Source organism: Euprymna scolopes, chromosome 9, assembly GCF_053919585.1.
Source record: "Euprymna scolopes isolate OS-2025 chromosome 9, ASM5391958v1, whole genome shotgun sequence".
Classification (NCBI taxonomy): domain Eukaryota; kingdom Metazoa; phylum Mollusca; class Cephalopoda; order Sepiida; family Sepiolidae; genus Euprymna; species Euprymna scolopes.
The window spans coordinates 97,194,293-97,208,711 of NC_136490.1; the positions used below are offsets into that span (position 1 = coordinate 97,194,293).

General features: G+C 39.2%; 1 protein-coding gene across 1 annotated transcript in view; it reads right to left on the reverse strand.

The window, feature by feature from the left end:
• Positions 1-14,212, reverse strand: part of LOC145284789 (3-hydroxyisobutyrate dehydrogenase, mitochondrial-like) — a 102,556-nt gene extending 88,344 nt beyond the window's left edge. The window contains exon 1 of the mRNA XM_080133755.1: positions 14,093-14,212. Coding sequence (XP_079989881.1) covers positions 14,093-14,195 — 103 coding nt within the window. The 5' untranslated portion in view covers positions 14,196-14,212. The remainder of the gene's footprint in view (positions 1-14,092) is intronic.
• Positions 14,213-14,419: the final 207 nt, after the last annotated feature.

Here is a 14,419-nt window from a genome sequence, read left to right on the forward strand (position 1 = left end):
CACGTGTTTAGACCCAAAATTGTAGGAGGAGTTTGGTAGAGTTCTCAAAGGTCAAATCGTTGAATATTGACCAATTAATCGCCAAATTTCTGTCGAAAACCTATCACATCGATTTTCCCAAATCTCAGTACCCTGTATATCAAATTTCGAATCTCTAGGCTTAAAATTGACAAAGTTTTAGCGTAGGGAAATGCACACAGACGCACAGACACTATCACTTATATATATATATATATATAAACATAAACATCATATATATAAGGATAATAGTACGCCATATATATAACAAGAGACCATTATTTACTCAAGTGAAAAGAAAACCCGGGAGAACTTTACCCAAAAATAAATCTATATTTTTTTGTGTGTATTGATAGTCTTATAAGCGAGTATTAATTCAGCCACCTTGATTCTTAACCAAACAGAAAGTTCAAGTAGGGGGATTTCCCTTTTTTTTTTTTTGATAGCGAGGCCAAATTTCGCGAATTTGGCCTTTTTTTAAAGCAGTTTGGCCTTCAAAATTTCTGTTTGGCCTTTTTCTTCACCGATGAAATCTGGGGACGCAACGGGAATTTTTGGCAAAAAAATGTTGTTACTATGCACATCTATGTATTGAAATACAATTTGTGGCAAAATTTCAAGAAAAACTAATGGATGGTTCTCTCGCAATAGTCCGGACAATTCGCTAAATTATCTCGTCAAAACCTTAAATCTCGAATTTTTGTGCATTTTTTTTTGGGGGGGGGGCTAATTTGGCATAATAGTGTCCATTTAATAGTATTATCTTGAAAAAATAAAAAAATAAGGAAAATTACCAAAAAAAAACAAACAAGAACAACAAAAGTGTGCCGTATTTTTAAAAGTTTTATTGCGTTGTTTTTATTTGCTTTTTTCATTTCATCGGTGAAGAAAAAGGCCAAACAGAAATTTTGAAGGCCAAACTGCTTTAAAAAAGGCCAAATTCGCGAAATTTGGCCTCGCTATAAAAAAAAAAGAGGGAAATCCCCCTACTTGAACTTTCTGTTTAATTAATAATGACTCGCTTGTAGCGTTGATTTTTTTCTTTTTTCGCTATAAAAAAATAACTACTTGATGAAATTACGTGATTTTTTTCTGTAGGAAAACTTTATCCCATGACGAGTACGTACAATATATTTTTTAAAAAATATTTCCATTTTTTAATGTCAATGGAAAACTGCACAAGTACCCAAACCCGAAATGTAAAGACCACGAGTGAACGCGCGTTTTTCTTTTTTTAGTTTAGTTTCATAATGGCGGCCGTGATGTCGGAGGTTCGATTGTTAGATTGTAAGTTTCGTATTTTTTTAATTTGTAAATCGCAAGTTAGGAAAAAATTAAACCCTTCCAAGATGGACAATAAATAAAGCCATAATATTTTATGGTAAAGTTAAGAGCCTACGAACCATAGTTTTTTTAGGAGATGTGATTATTGGATTAACCAATCAGAAATCGTCTGTGGCACACACATCTCTGTTTTTATAGATATATAGATAGATAGATATAGATAGATGAAGATAGAAGATATAGATAGATAGATAGATAGATAGATGAAAACTTGTTTCTTTTTTTTTTATTTCTATTAAAATGATATGAATTAATTTTATCTTCAGTCATCTGAAATGAATTCAATATTAGAGGGGAAGGAGTTTATTTAAATTTAAGGTATAGTGATCACCCATTTCCAGATCAACATGCATTCTCACAACATAGATTCAATATTATTTTTATATATATATATATATATATATATATATATATATATATATATAGATGATAACAGAAGTAGAGAGTGTGAGCTACTTGCCATCCAGTTGTGACATTTTGCTGGAGTATGACAAGCTTTTCACTTATTTTTTAACTCATAATGATCAATAACATTGGTCTGTACATAGGTATTATCAAATTTTGTACCCCTAAAAAGATGTGTGTGTGTATATATATATATACTAGCGAGGGGTACCCGGCATTGCCCAGGTGTTTGGAGGTGTGTGTGGAAACTCGGGGGGGGGGGGTTAAAAAAAAAAGTATGACGATCGAACCTGAACCCTTGAGGCAAAGTTGTAAATTAAAGTGTGAAAAAAAAAAAATGTGCGGTGTTAACGATTGCCCCACCGCAAGATGCTAACGGAAACACATTTGAATTTATTTAATTACTAGCAAGGGGTACCCGGCGTTGCCCGGGTGTTTGGGGGGGGGAGGGGGGTTTAAAAAAAAAAAGTAAGTATGAGGATCGAACCCGAACCGTTGAGGCAAAGTTGTGAAAATAAAACGTGCAACGTTAACCATTGCCCCACCGCGACATGCTTACGGAAACACGTTGGAATTTATTTAAATTTATTTAATTACTTGGATTTAGCAGGTGCTCGTTTTAATGAGTTAATGAGGTCAGTTTGACTGAGGGATTTCATTTACTGCTGAACGCTTTTTTCCTCGCCCCCAAGATGTTATAGGAAAAAGACTAACCCACATGCGGCGAGCGACAAATGTTGAATATTTATTTTCTCAAAATCGAGCAAATTAAATAGACAGGCGAGCTTCGTTGTTAACTCTGAGATATTATGATTTATATGTGATATAAAAAGTTTTAAAAAGTTGTGAAGCGACCGACCGCTTCTCTGAAAAAAGCCTTTTGTAGACACACAGAAAAAGCGAACACACATACAAACATACATACATTTTCGCTTTTATATTTATAGATATACGGGATGTCCCAATAAAATGTATACACTCTTTAAATAACCATACAACCAACATTTATTATAAGTTTCATATATCAAAATACTGTGAACAAATATAGAAACCAGCTAATTATCGAAAGTATTCAAATTATTCGCCATTGTGTTCCATAAAGAGCTGACAACGCTCACGGATTGGATCAAAAACGTTCCTAATCAATTCAATTGGTACATTGACACATCTTCATTCAATGGTTGCTTTCAACTCATTCATCGTAACTTGTTTTGTGGTGCGAATCCTGTGTTTGACATATCCCCCTCTCACATCGCCCCCACCAAAAACAGAGAAAAATCCAGGGGGGGGGCTCAAATTCGGTGAACATGGACAGTACTTGATACTTCCTCTTCGTCCTACCTTTTTGTTTCGCAGGTGACTATCAAGATATGCTCTTACGTCATGGTGATAGTGGGGAAGTGCTCCATCCTGCTGGAAATGCCATTCTTTATCCCTAAACATCTATTGGGAATATGGTGTCGCATATTCATGTAGCAAGTTGAGATAATTTAAAGCGTGCATACATTTTATTGGGACATCCTGTATTTATTTACAAAAGAGAAACGACTTATCAAGACCCAAAGGTAACTTGAGAATAAATATTAATGATTGTCAGGTGGACAGTAACACTGTGATGATTGGTTATGATGCTGATAGATTGGTAGAATTAAAAATAACAACGTTGTAGTCAGCTGGGAAACAGCCCCATGAAATTTTGTTCCATACGTGGGTAGTTTTAGGAAATAAACTTTGCTCATAGAAGTTTTGTTTAGTTTTAGGCACAGAGCTGGAGAAAAGGAAACTATTGACAGTGGTTATTGCTAGATGAATTTTTCGTGTGAATATTTTACAGGGGGAGATAACCACAGATCGAAGTTCAGTTGAGCACCTGCTATAAAAATAATGATAGAGAAGAGAAAGCCTAGCAGCATCTCTTCCCTGCAGCCTCTTTCCCACACAAGGGATGTTGCGAGCCTGTCTTTGTTTTATCGTTATTTCTACGGCAAGTGCTCGTCTGAGCTCCAATCTCTAGTCCCCCCCCTCACCAATCTTTTCTGAAAAACACCCGTCTAGCTGAAACCACTGTCATTAACTTTCCCCACTTTTTAACTGTGCCTAAATCAAAACGTAGATTCCACAAACAATGCTTCTATCTTAGAACTGCACACCTGTTGAACTCATCTGTTTGCCTGTTTCCCGGTTGACTACAACTTGGTTGTCTTCAAGTCCAACATCAACAAATTTTTGATGAACTGCCCCTTAAGTAATCCAAGGTACCAAATTTCCATTAATAACGACTACTACGTTATTGTCTCACTGATTACTGTACACTACATAACTCTTATCCTCGAGTGGCCTCAGGGCCTTGATAAGTGGTGACTCCTATATATATATATAAAAAAAAAAAGTAGTCAGGAAATTTATGTCTTTCACTGTTCTATAAGTTCTGGTTGCATTATCAATATATATATATATATATATATATATATAAAAAACATCCAGAATTATATAAGTTAATAGAAATAACGTGAAGGCCATCCCATTGTCCTCTTCATGTTAAGTATGGGTTTCTAAATTATAATGTGATTTGGCAAATGTTAAAGGTCACAACCATGCTAAAAAAAATCTGTATAGGCATTAAAAAATGGAATTATGTTAATAAATAAGGAATCATTCAGAGTTATACTCCATTTAGTAACACGCATGTAAATTTGAAAAAGCACACTTGAAATTTGTCTACATTATCTGAATAAACAAAATCACATGACATCAGGTCAAATTCCGTAGCCATTTTTTTTTTTTTTTGATTTTGCTTATTCAAATAATATTGACATATTTCAAGTGGGGTTTTCTCAAGTTATATGTGTATTACTAAATCGACTTTAACTGATTTCTCATTTATTAATATTTATAAAAACAACAACATAAAACCATTTTTAATGCTTACACATAATTTTTTTTTCTCGTATTCTTGTATGGTTGTGATCTTTAACGTTTGCCGTTATTATTCAGAAACCCATTCTTAACATGAAGAGGGGGAAGGAGCTTTGATAGCTATTATGTTCTTGAACTGAAAATAAATTTCTGTTATTTTGGAATTTTCATGACTGATAAAACCAAAAACATGACCTTCACTAACCCCAACAGTAACCCTAAGTAGAGAGTGGCAGTAGAGAATTCTGGGAATCTAAATTCAATTTCATCTCAATTGAGACGTGATGCTTGGAATGGGGCTGAAATCCTAATCCTGGCCTTGCTTCATGATTTTTATTTATCTTGAAAATTTTACAAAATAGAAAATTCACAGAAAATTTTTTTTTTTAAATATGTGGCACAAGAGCAAAATTGACTGGGGTTGTCAAACTCTTGGTCTGTTTATCTAAATTAATTTCAGTCACCAAAATACCATATTCACTCTATGGGTAAAAAAAAACAAAAAAACCTTCACATTATTCCTCCATCTTTTGATATCAGTATTGTTAGAGATCCTTGTGATGTGGTGTGTTGCACACAGGGCCTTTGAGCGTGTAGTGTTGTAGCTTAGTGAATGTGTAGAGTGCTTAGCTGCTTGGCTTTCAGGTGCTTTGCTCCTCTTGCTTCCAGCTGTAACCGCCACCTATACTCGCAAGAGTGAAGGGGAGGCAGTTTAGTAAGCCCTGCCCACTGGTGGTTAGAGCGTCTCACTGGTCAAGACTCGCATGCCACCTCCTCGTGGTACATCACGGTTTAACTGGGTACCTTGCGGCCCCAGGCTAAGTGTATGTGGGATCTCGGAGTAGTCTGGAGCCCCAGAGGTGTTGAGTGCATGGCCCTCCGGCGTGAGGACACGCCCTGGCTTACACCAATCCAGACCCCAGCTATGTGGTCAAATAGCAAAATGTCATCTCGGCAGCAGGAGTTGGCAGTCATGGTATGAGCGCAGCTGATATATTTTTCAACCACCGGTCTCCCATGGCGGATCACTGAGCGGATGAATCAAGAACGATCAACGGTCAGGGATCAACACCCAGTTAGCGGGTACTGCGGGGCAACCTACCACTGCTCCAGCTGTCGCACTCCTGTGCTCCGCTGGGGTCCGCAATGTTGGGTCCAGAGGTGGATGTTCTGTTCTGGGCATGCACTCATCCACTACTTCCCTGCCCCGGCGCTTGACGTTTCAGGCAACTACTATGGATATGTCAAGAATAAATTCTCAGCGACTGGCAATTCGGGAGCCCCCTGCAGTCGGGGGTGCTGTCGTTGCTCGGCAGGGCCCGCGTTCTAGGCAGGCGCGCCCCGGTCGACATCCTGCTACTGCCTCCCCACTACACCTGGCCTGCTGGAATGTCCGCTCCCTTGGGGTGACTTCCTCTCTTGACAGTTTTCATCCTCGGAAGTCTGCTGTTATCGACCTGGAATTACTCCGGTTGGGGGTGGATGTCTCAGCACTAGGCGAGACATGGCTCACTGGAAATGGCTCCATACGTGAAGCTAACTTCACATTTTACTGGACTGGCTACCCTGACTTGGAGAGACCAAAACATGGAGTGGGTTTTGCCATCTGCAACAAGCTGCTCAGCTTTGTCGAAACTCCCGTCGCCATCTCTCCCAGATTAATGTCACTACAGCTACACACCACCTCTGGTCCAGTGTCCCTATTGTCTGCCTACGCCCCAACCCTCACCTCGCCGGATGACCAGAAAGATGCTTTCTATCTCCAGCTGAGTGAGACCCTCTCCAAAATCGACCGCGGTCACCGCATAATCATCCTGGGTGATCTCAACGCTCGAGTAGGCAGTAACACCAATGACTGGCCTGATGTCCTGGGTCCTCACGGAGTGGGCTCTATGAATGAAAATGGACAGCGTCTTCTGGAACTCTGTGCTACACACAGGCTGTGCATCCCATCAACCTTCTTTAAGGGCTCACCGTGGTCGAAGATGACATGGCAACACCCACGCTCTAAGCGCTGGCACCAGCTGGACCATGTGATCACTCAAAAGAAGCACCTCCAGGATATCATCCACTGCAGGACAATGCACTCTGCAGGCTGTGACACAGACCACTCACTTGTGCGCTGTAAGCTTAAACTAAAGCCAAAGAAAATCCACCTGTCTTGCTCAAAACCACTTTCAACGCTCAATGTTCTTGCTACTAAGTCCAAGGAGAAATGCCAACATTTTCAAGCTTCAATACAATCCACCTTTGGCCAGTCTGCACCCCCTCAGGATGCTGCCTCTGCCTGGCTGCGGATTCGTGACACTGTTGGAGTTTGCGCACTCTCCAGTTTTGGTAGACGTACAGTAAAGCAGCCGGACTGGTTCAGACACCACGCGGACACACTCCATCAAGCACTAGCAGAAAAGCGAGCAGCAAGACTGGCTGTGATGCAGGACCCCTCTCCTCAAGCTACTAGCCTCTGGAAGCAGAGCCGCTCAAAAGTGCAGCGCCTAACTCGAGAGGCTAAACACAACTATTGGAGTGACATCTCCAAGCGTGCTGAAGACTGCTCTGCCACCGGCAACACCGGTGGCATGTACCAAGCTCTGAAAGAGGCTCTAGGTCCTCCTGTGAAGAAATCATCTCCTTTGCGATCTCTGTCCGGAGAACTACTCACCAATCCTGATGATCAGCTTGACCGTTGGGTGGAGCACTACAGCTCTCTGTATGCTCAACCTGTAGCAGCTAGTGAGGCTGCTATAATAGCTGCTGTTCCCCAACTACCAGTCCTCCATGAGCTAGATTACGACATCACCATCGATGAAGTACACAAGACCATCAAGCTACTGAGGAACAACAAAGCCCCCTGCGTGGATGGGCTACCTTCAGAAATCTTCAGATGCGGTGGTGACTCACTAACTGAGGAACTCCATCATCTCTTCTCAATCTGCTGGAATGAAGGTACTATTCCCGATGAACTTCGTAACGCCAACATAGTTACCCTGTATAAGAACAAAGGGTTTCGCTGCGACTGCAACAACTACCGTGGCATATCTCTACTTTCCCAGCCTGGAAAGATCTATGCCCGCTTAGTCCTGCCACGTCTCCAGATTATTGCCAACAGAATTCTTCCTGAGAGTCAATGTGGCTTTCGACCTGGCCGCTCTACCACTGACATGATCTTTTCTGTTCGTCAGATCCAGGAGAAATGCATTGAGCAAGGCCGTCCTCTCTATGCAGTTTTCGTTGACTTGACGAAGGCCTTTGATTATGTTAGCAGATCAGGGCTATTTCTAGTCCTCCGTCTACTGGGCTGCCCTCCCAAACTCCTGAAAACCATACAAGAATTTCACGATCAGATGAAGGCTACAGTACAGTTTGAGGGCTCTCGTTCTAAAGAGTTCCCCATCTCTTGTGGTGTCAAGCAAGGCTGCGTGTTAGCTCCTACTCTGTTCGGAATATATTTCTCAGCTGTTCTGCGCCGAGCCTTCCCAAACCCAACTGGAGTGCTCCTTCACACTCGCAGTACTGGAGGCCTATTCAACCTGGCCAGGCTACGCTCAAAAACTATGGTTAACCGCGTACAGATCCGTGAACTCCTGTACGCTGATGATGCTGCCTTCATCGCCAACTCGGAGGTTGAGCTTCAGGCAATGTGCTCCTCCTTTGCTTCTGCCTGCGAGGAGTTTGGTCTCAAAATCAGCCTAGGCAAGACGGTGGTCTTTGCCCAGCCTGCTGGGCTTTCACCCATAATAACCGTAAACAATCATGTACTGTCAAACGTCACCAAGTTCACTTACTTGGGTTCTACAGTTGATAACACCAACAGTCTTGATTGTGAACTGGACTCCCGCATTGGAAAGGCATCAACAACTTTCGGCAGGCTTAGTGAGAGAGTCTGGAAGAACAAGTCCCTCTCGCTACACCTAAAGATCAAGGTTTACGAGGCCTGCATCCTCAGCACTCTCCTGTATGGCAGTGAGACTTGGTGCACCTACCGCCGACACGAACACCGTCTGAACGCCTTCCACTTCCGATGCCTGCGCACAATTCTTGGATTCACATGGAAGGATCATGTACCAAACACAGCTATCCTCTCCACGACCAAGAGTACTGACATGTACACAGTGCTGCGCATCCGTCGCTTACGTTGGGCTGGCCACACCTGCCGCATGGACGACAGCCGGCTACCAAAAGCACTTCTCTTTGGAGAGATAGCTGATGCCCCTCGCTGTGCTGGCAGGCCACGCCTCCGCTACAAGGATGTCCTGAAACGTGACCTCCAGGTCTTCGGCATCCCTCACAACACTTGGGAAACCTCTGCCGGCAACCGAGCAAAGTGGCAAGCTGCTATAAGATCTGGTGCCAAAAGATCCTGCCAGCAATACACAGACTTCCTGAACTGTAGAAGACTGAAGCGCCTTGCCAATCGTCGTCCTCGACGTTAAGGGCCTATGATGATGATGATAGAGATCCTAAATATAGGGTGTGCAAAAAGTCACTGAAGGGTTGAAAATCTTTGTCATTTTACCATTTTTTTCTCTATTTCAGATATTCTACAGATAATATTTTGGAGAGTGATTATGGCATCGAGCAACGGCAGATACGGCAAGAGACACCATGCTTTGGCAACATTATCTCTCACTATGGAAATGTCAAATGGCTAGCACATTCCCCAAACTTGACTAGCCCAGACTTTTTCTTGTGAGGATATCTTAAAGAAAGAGTCTATGTTAACAAACCCCAAACCCTGCAAGAATTGAAGGAAAACATCAGTAACGAAATAAGGGAGTTAAATCGCAATCCAGAGATTCTGCAATCTGTCATGAATATTGTTTTGGAAAGAACACAAATATGTGAAGCTGAAAATGGGCAACATTTAAAAGACATTATTTTTCATAAATTAAGATTGTTTGAATTTTGCATTATTTTTTCAATTTCCCAATGTCTTAGTCAGATTATGTTAAAATGACAGAAAGATCTCATCAAAAATAAAGAATCTATTTAAGTTCAAAACCCTCCAGTGACTTTTTTTTAGACATCCTGTATAACTTAACCAGTGAATATATTTTCAGTTGGCTTCTTTCTTTTTTTTTTAAATATATAGTTTAATTGCTGCTCTACATTGCAGTTTACTACACAGACATGCAATTAAATTGTGGAGTATACCCATGGACTACCTGTTTTTACATGCATTATTTTTCAAACAAGTGATAGTTATTAAAGGAACCTTAATAAAAGGAAGATAATTTGTAAAAAGTAAGCCAATTTGTTAAACTTAAGTTGCTTCTATATTATAATAACAAAAAATAATGAATTTCAAGTAAAACAAATAGTACCTACGTAATTGTCATATCACAAATAGTAACATATCAAAAAATTACCGAAAATGATACGGTGGAAAAATAAGTACTCATGATAAAAGACATTCGTAAAATCTACGGATTTAAATGGGAGAGTTAACAGGGGACATAATTAAGTTTTCAATTTCTCACATTCAATCACATTTTTTATGGAAAAAAAAAATTAGAAATTCAAATGGTTATAAAAAGTCATTTTTAAAAAATTCACAGATTATGTATAATTATGTTATGTTTATTTTTATTTTCTGAATAAATTCTGTCTGCTTTCAACTTAATTACTTCCGGGACTTCCCCTTTTGCTTATGTCATGTGACCCAATATGTCTGCCTCAGCATGTAATGTTATCGGAACTGTTCTTACCCTTATTAGAACAGTTTTTCATGAATAATTGTTTTTCTACCTATCGTTTTTCCATAATTTTTGGATATGTTACTATTTGTGACACGACAATAACATAACTTCCATTTATTTTACTAGAAATTCATTTTTTTTTTGTTATTATAATATAGAAGCACCAAACTTAATTAACAAATAACCCTCTCCTAAAAAAATTAAACTAAACTTTTTGGTTGTTATTTGTAAAAAAAATTTTGACATGTTTAGCGGTTACATTAGTCTAAACCATAAAACATTCTAAAGAGAGACAAATGCTAAATTTTTACATTAAGTCCACCTCCACAATTTTTAACATGGGGAGGTCGAGAGTGTTTATTTCAAAAGTTGTTCTTAACATGGTGAGGCTGGGGGGTGTTTATTCCGAAAGGTGTTCTTAATATGGTGAGGTTGAAGGTATTTATTTCGGAAGCCGTTCTTAACATGGGAGGTTGGGGGGTGTTTATTCCAAAAGCTGTTCTTAACATCGGAAGATTAGGGTGTTTATTCCCAACTCATCTGTGAGAGGTTAGACACAAGGTTAGGTTATGTTTTTTTTTTGTCTTTTTTACATGGGGGTCACCACTTATCAAGGCCCGGAGGCCACTCAGGGATAAGGGTTATTGCGTGTACAGTAATCAATAAGATAGTATTGTAGTAATCATTAGTATTGGAGATTTGGTAGTGTGTCTTACTTAAGAGAGCGGTTTGTCAGGAATTTGTTTATGTTGGATTTGAAGACATCCAAGTTGTAGTCAGGTGGGAAACAGGCGAATGGAAGAGAGTTCCACAGTCGTGCACTTCTGAGAAAGAAGCTCTGCTCATGGAATCTACGTTTGGATTTAGGCACAGATAGAGTGGGGAAAATTATTGACAGTAGTTTCAGCCAGATGGGCGTTTCTTGTGAAAGATTGGCGAGGGGGGACGAGAGATTGGAGCTCAGACGAGCACTTGCCATGGAAATAACGATAAAACAAAGACAGGGTCGCAACGTCTCTTCTGTGGGAGAGAGGTTGCAGGGAAGAGAAAAGGGCACCCCCCCACTAAACCACAAAGTCTATTTTGTACTCTGTCAAGGCAGGATAGGCTGTTTTTAGCAGCTTCTGCCCAGATGTGGCAGCAGTACTCCATCCTTGGACGTACTTGGCTTTTATACAGATAGAGAATTGCATCAGTAGTGAGATATCTTCTGGAGTGGTAGAAGGATCCCACCATTTTCCCAGCGTCCCTGGCAACAGATTTGATGTATGTGTTCCATTTAAGATCAGGTGTAAAGGTCAAACCCAGAAGCTTGTCAAAACATGGAGCCTCCCCAAGACGAGAGCCATCCATTTCAATTGATGCCAGATGGGGATCAGAGCGTTGATGATGTAAAGATAGAAGCTTGGTTTTGGATGCATTAAAAGTGACCAGCTACCTCTTCTCCAACTGTACCACGAGCTCAAGATCAGAGGAGAGAGAATTAGAGAAAACTTTGTCATTTACAGCCTTTTATGTGTTGCCATAGATGGTCGTGTCATCAGCATAGGTGTCAATGAATGATTTTAGTATGTGTTTTGGGAGATCATTGATGTAGATCAGGAAGAGAGTTGGGCCCAGGATGGACCCCTGGGGGACTCCAGCATTAATACTGTAGGCTTCTGATTTCTGCCCATCAACCACTATTCTTATGAACCTATCAGAGAGAAATGATTTAATGATTGAGAAAACATTACCAGTGATACCGTAGCTGGAAATCTTGTGAAGTAGGCCCTTATGCCATACCTTATTGAAGGCCTTCGATATGTCAATTGCCCTGGAAAGGAAGCCTTTGTCAAGAGATTCACTAATCCTATGAGATATAACCGTTAGCACATCTGCTGTAGATCTTGCAGAGCGGAAACCATATTGCATGTTACTAAGAAGGTTGTCTCTGTTGAGGTGGTTTACTACTTTATTTAATATGGATTCCAACAACTTGCTCTTGGCACACAGGAGACTTATTGGTCTATACTGAGAGGGAGATGGCTTTTCACCTGAATTTTTAAATAAAGGGCATACTGATGAGGTTTTTAAAAAGCCAGCGCATCAGATAGCTTACGAAAAGAAAAAATGCTAATGCAGCATTCTTCGGTGGAGGTGCCCCAGGCGATTAGCAATAAACTACCCGCTTCTTGGAGCAAAAAATACTTATCCAGTTTACAACCGCGTCGATATGGTCTGGCATTGGTAGGTTACGTAAGATGCCGAAGTGATTAACCAATCAGCTGTCAGAAGTTTCAATGAATGCGTGAAATTAATTAAATGAAAATTTTTTTGTAACCGAAAATGATTTTCAACATGTTGTCAACGTGAAATCACCCACCCCATGTGAGAATTTTCTTCTCACCTATTTTAGCTCCAAGACATTGGCAAAAAATTAACAATTATAACAAAGTATACCTCTAAAATTTGACACAAATTTTATTTTAAGTTGAGTTCCATGTTTCTTGCGCGGCTGCTGTAACTGGAACAGAAAAGAAAAGGCGTTCAAAACCCCGCCAAGCCAATCTGATTAATCTAAACAAAGGCAGTGGGTGTTGGTGACTAATCAGCCAATAACAGGCTAGCTTATAATTGTAGAATTTCTCACATCCATGTTAAAAATGCCCGTTAATTTTATAGAATCACTACTTTAATCGATATTTTGGTGCTTGTTAAGATAGGGTCGACCGATTGATTTTTTTTTTTAAATATGTCGTTTTAAGCAAACATAATATTACGTACTTAATTGTCATGCCGAAAATAGAAAGTAATGTATCCAAAAATTACGAAAATTTATCGAATACAAAGTTATTTACAGTTAAACGTAATTTTTACAGAACATTGGGTAAAATTGCAAGTTTTTTAGGCGTTATAAAATGGACAGTAAGAGTCTACACACAGGGGACATAATTTGGAACGAATATTTTAGATTACTTGTTCATCATGGCTGCAATATTTGTTGCCTATAAGCGATAGATTTTATTTTATTAAAAACACAATAGCAGTTGTCTACTCGATAAATTTTCGTAATTTTTGGCTATATTACTATTTTCGACATGACAATTTAAGTACATAATATTGTCTTTGCTTAAAACTGTATGCTTTTTAAAAAATCAATTTGTCGACTCTATCTTAACAAGCGTGGATGTATTTTAAAATTGTTTTAAGTGTGCTGAGACTTGTGAAATAAGTAATTTGGTTGTTACGTTATATGACATCAGAGGTTTGGGATCCCTGAAACCCCAAATTAATTCACCTTAAATCATTTCGAGACAGGATTGATTTTATAAAAATACTCTTCCATAACAACAATAATAATAATAAAACATTTTATTCAGGGCATCCTATTTTCATCGTTTTATTTAACCTAGGCTATATTTTAAGGTCATTTCATTTTACGTAATCACGAACTGATGATACCCTTTTTTTTTCTTAATTCACATAGGAATCTTATTTGTTTTATTATTAATCAATGATTGTCAATATTGATGTAAAAGACAGTACCTACATTCAAACACCACACAATAATTAAATAAATCCATCTGCACATGTGCAAATGATTGTTTTTAATATTTTTTACACCTGTCCAAACAGGTTAACGGTGATTTGAAATTAAATACTATAAGTCTTACATAACTGAAGCATGCTGGATGTTATGTTTAAGATGTTTTACTTGAGTGCTTTACCTGAATAATTACGGCATAATTGCATGGACGACGTCCGAAGTACGTGCCGTGCTCCAAATAAAAACATCTTAGAGGTACACGTGAGATAAGATGCGGTGGCCATGTTTATGTAAGATTTGATATAGTTAGCTACTTTTTAGCCGTACTTTCACATTTTTGTACCGTTAAAAAAAAAACAATGTAGAATATAGACTTTATTTATTTATTTATTTAAAATGAAAATTAATCAAGTCAAAATTCGCCCACAAATTTTATTAAAATATTAATCAGAATATTTGACATATTTTGGGGTCAATATCTTTTGCAGTCAAAAAAACGTAAGCATAT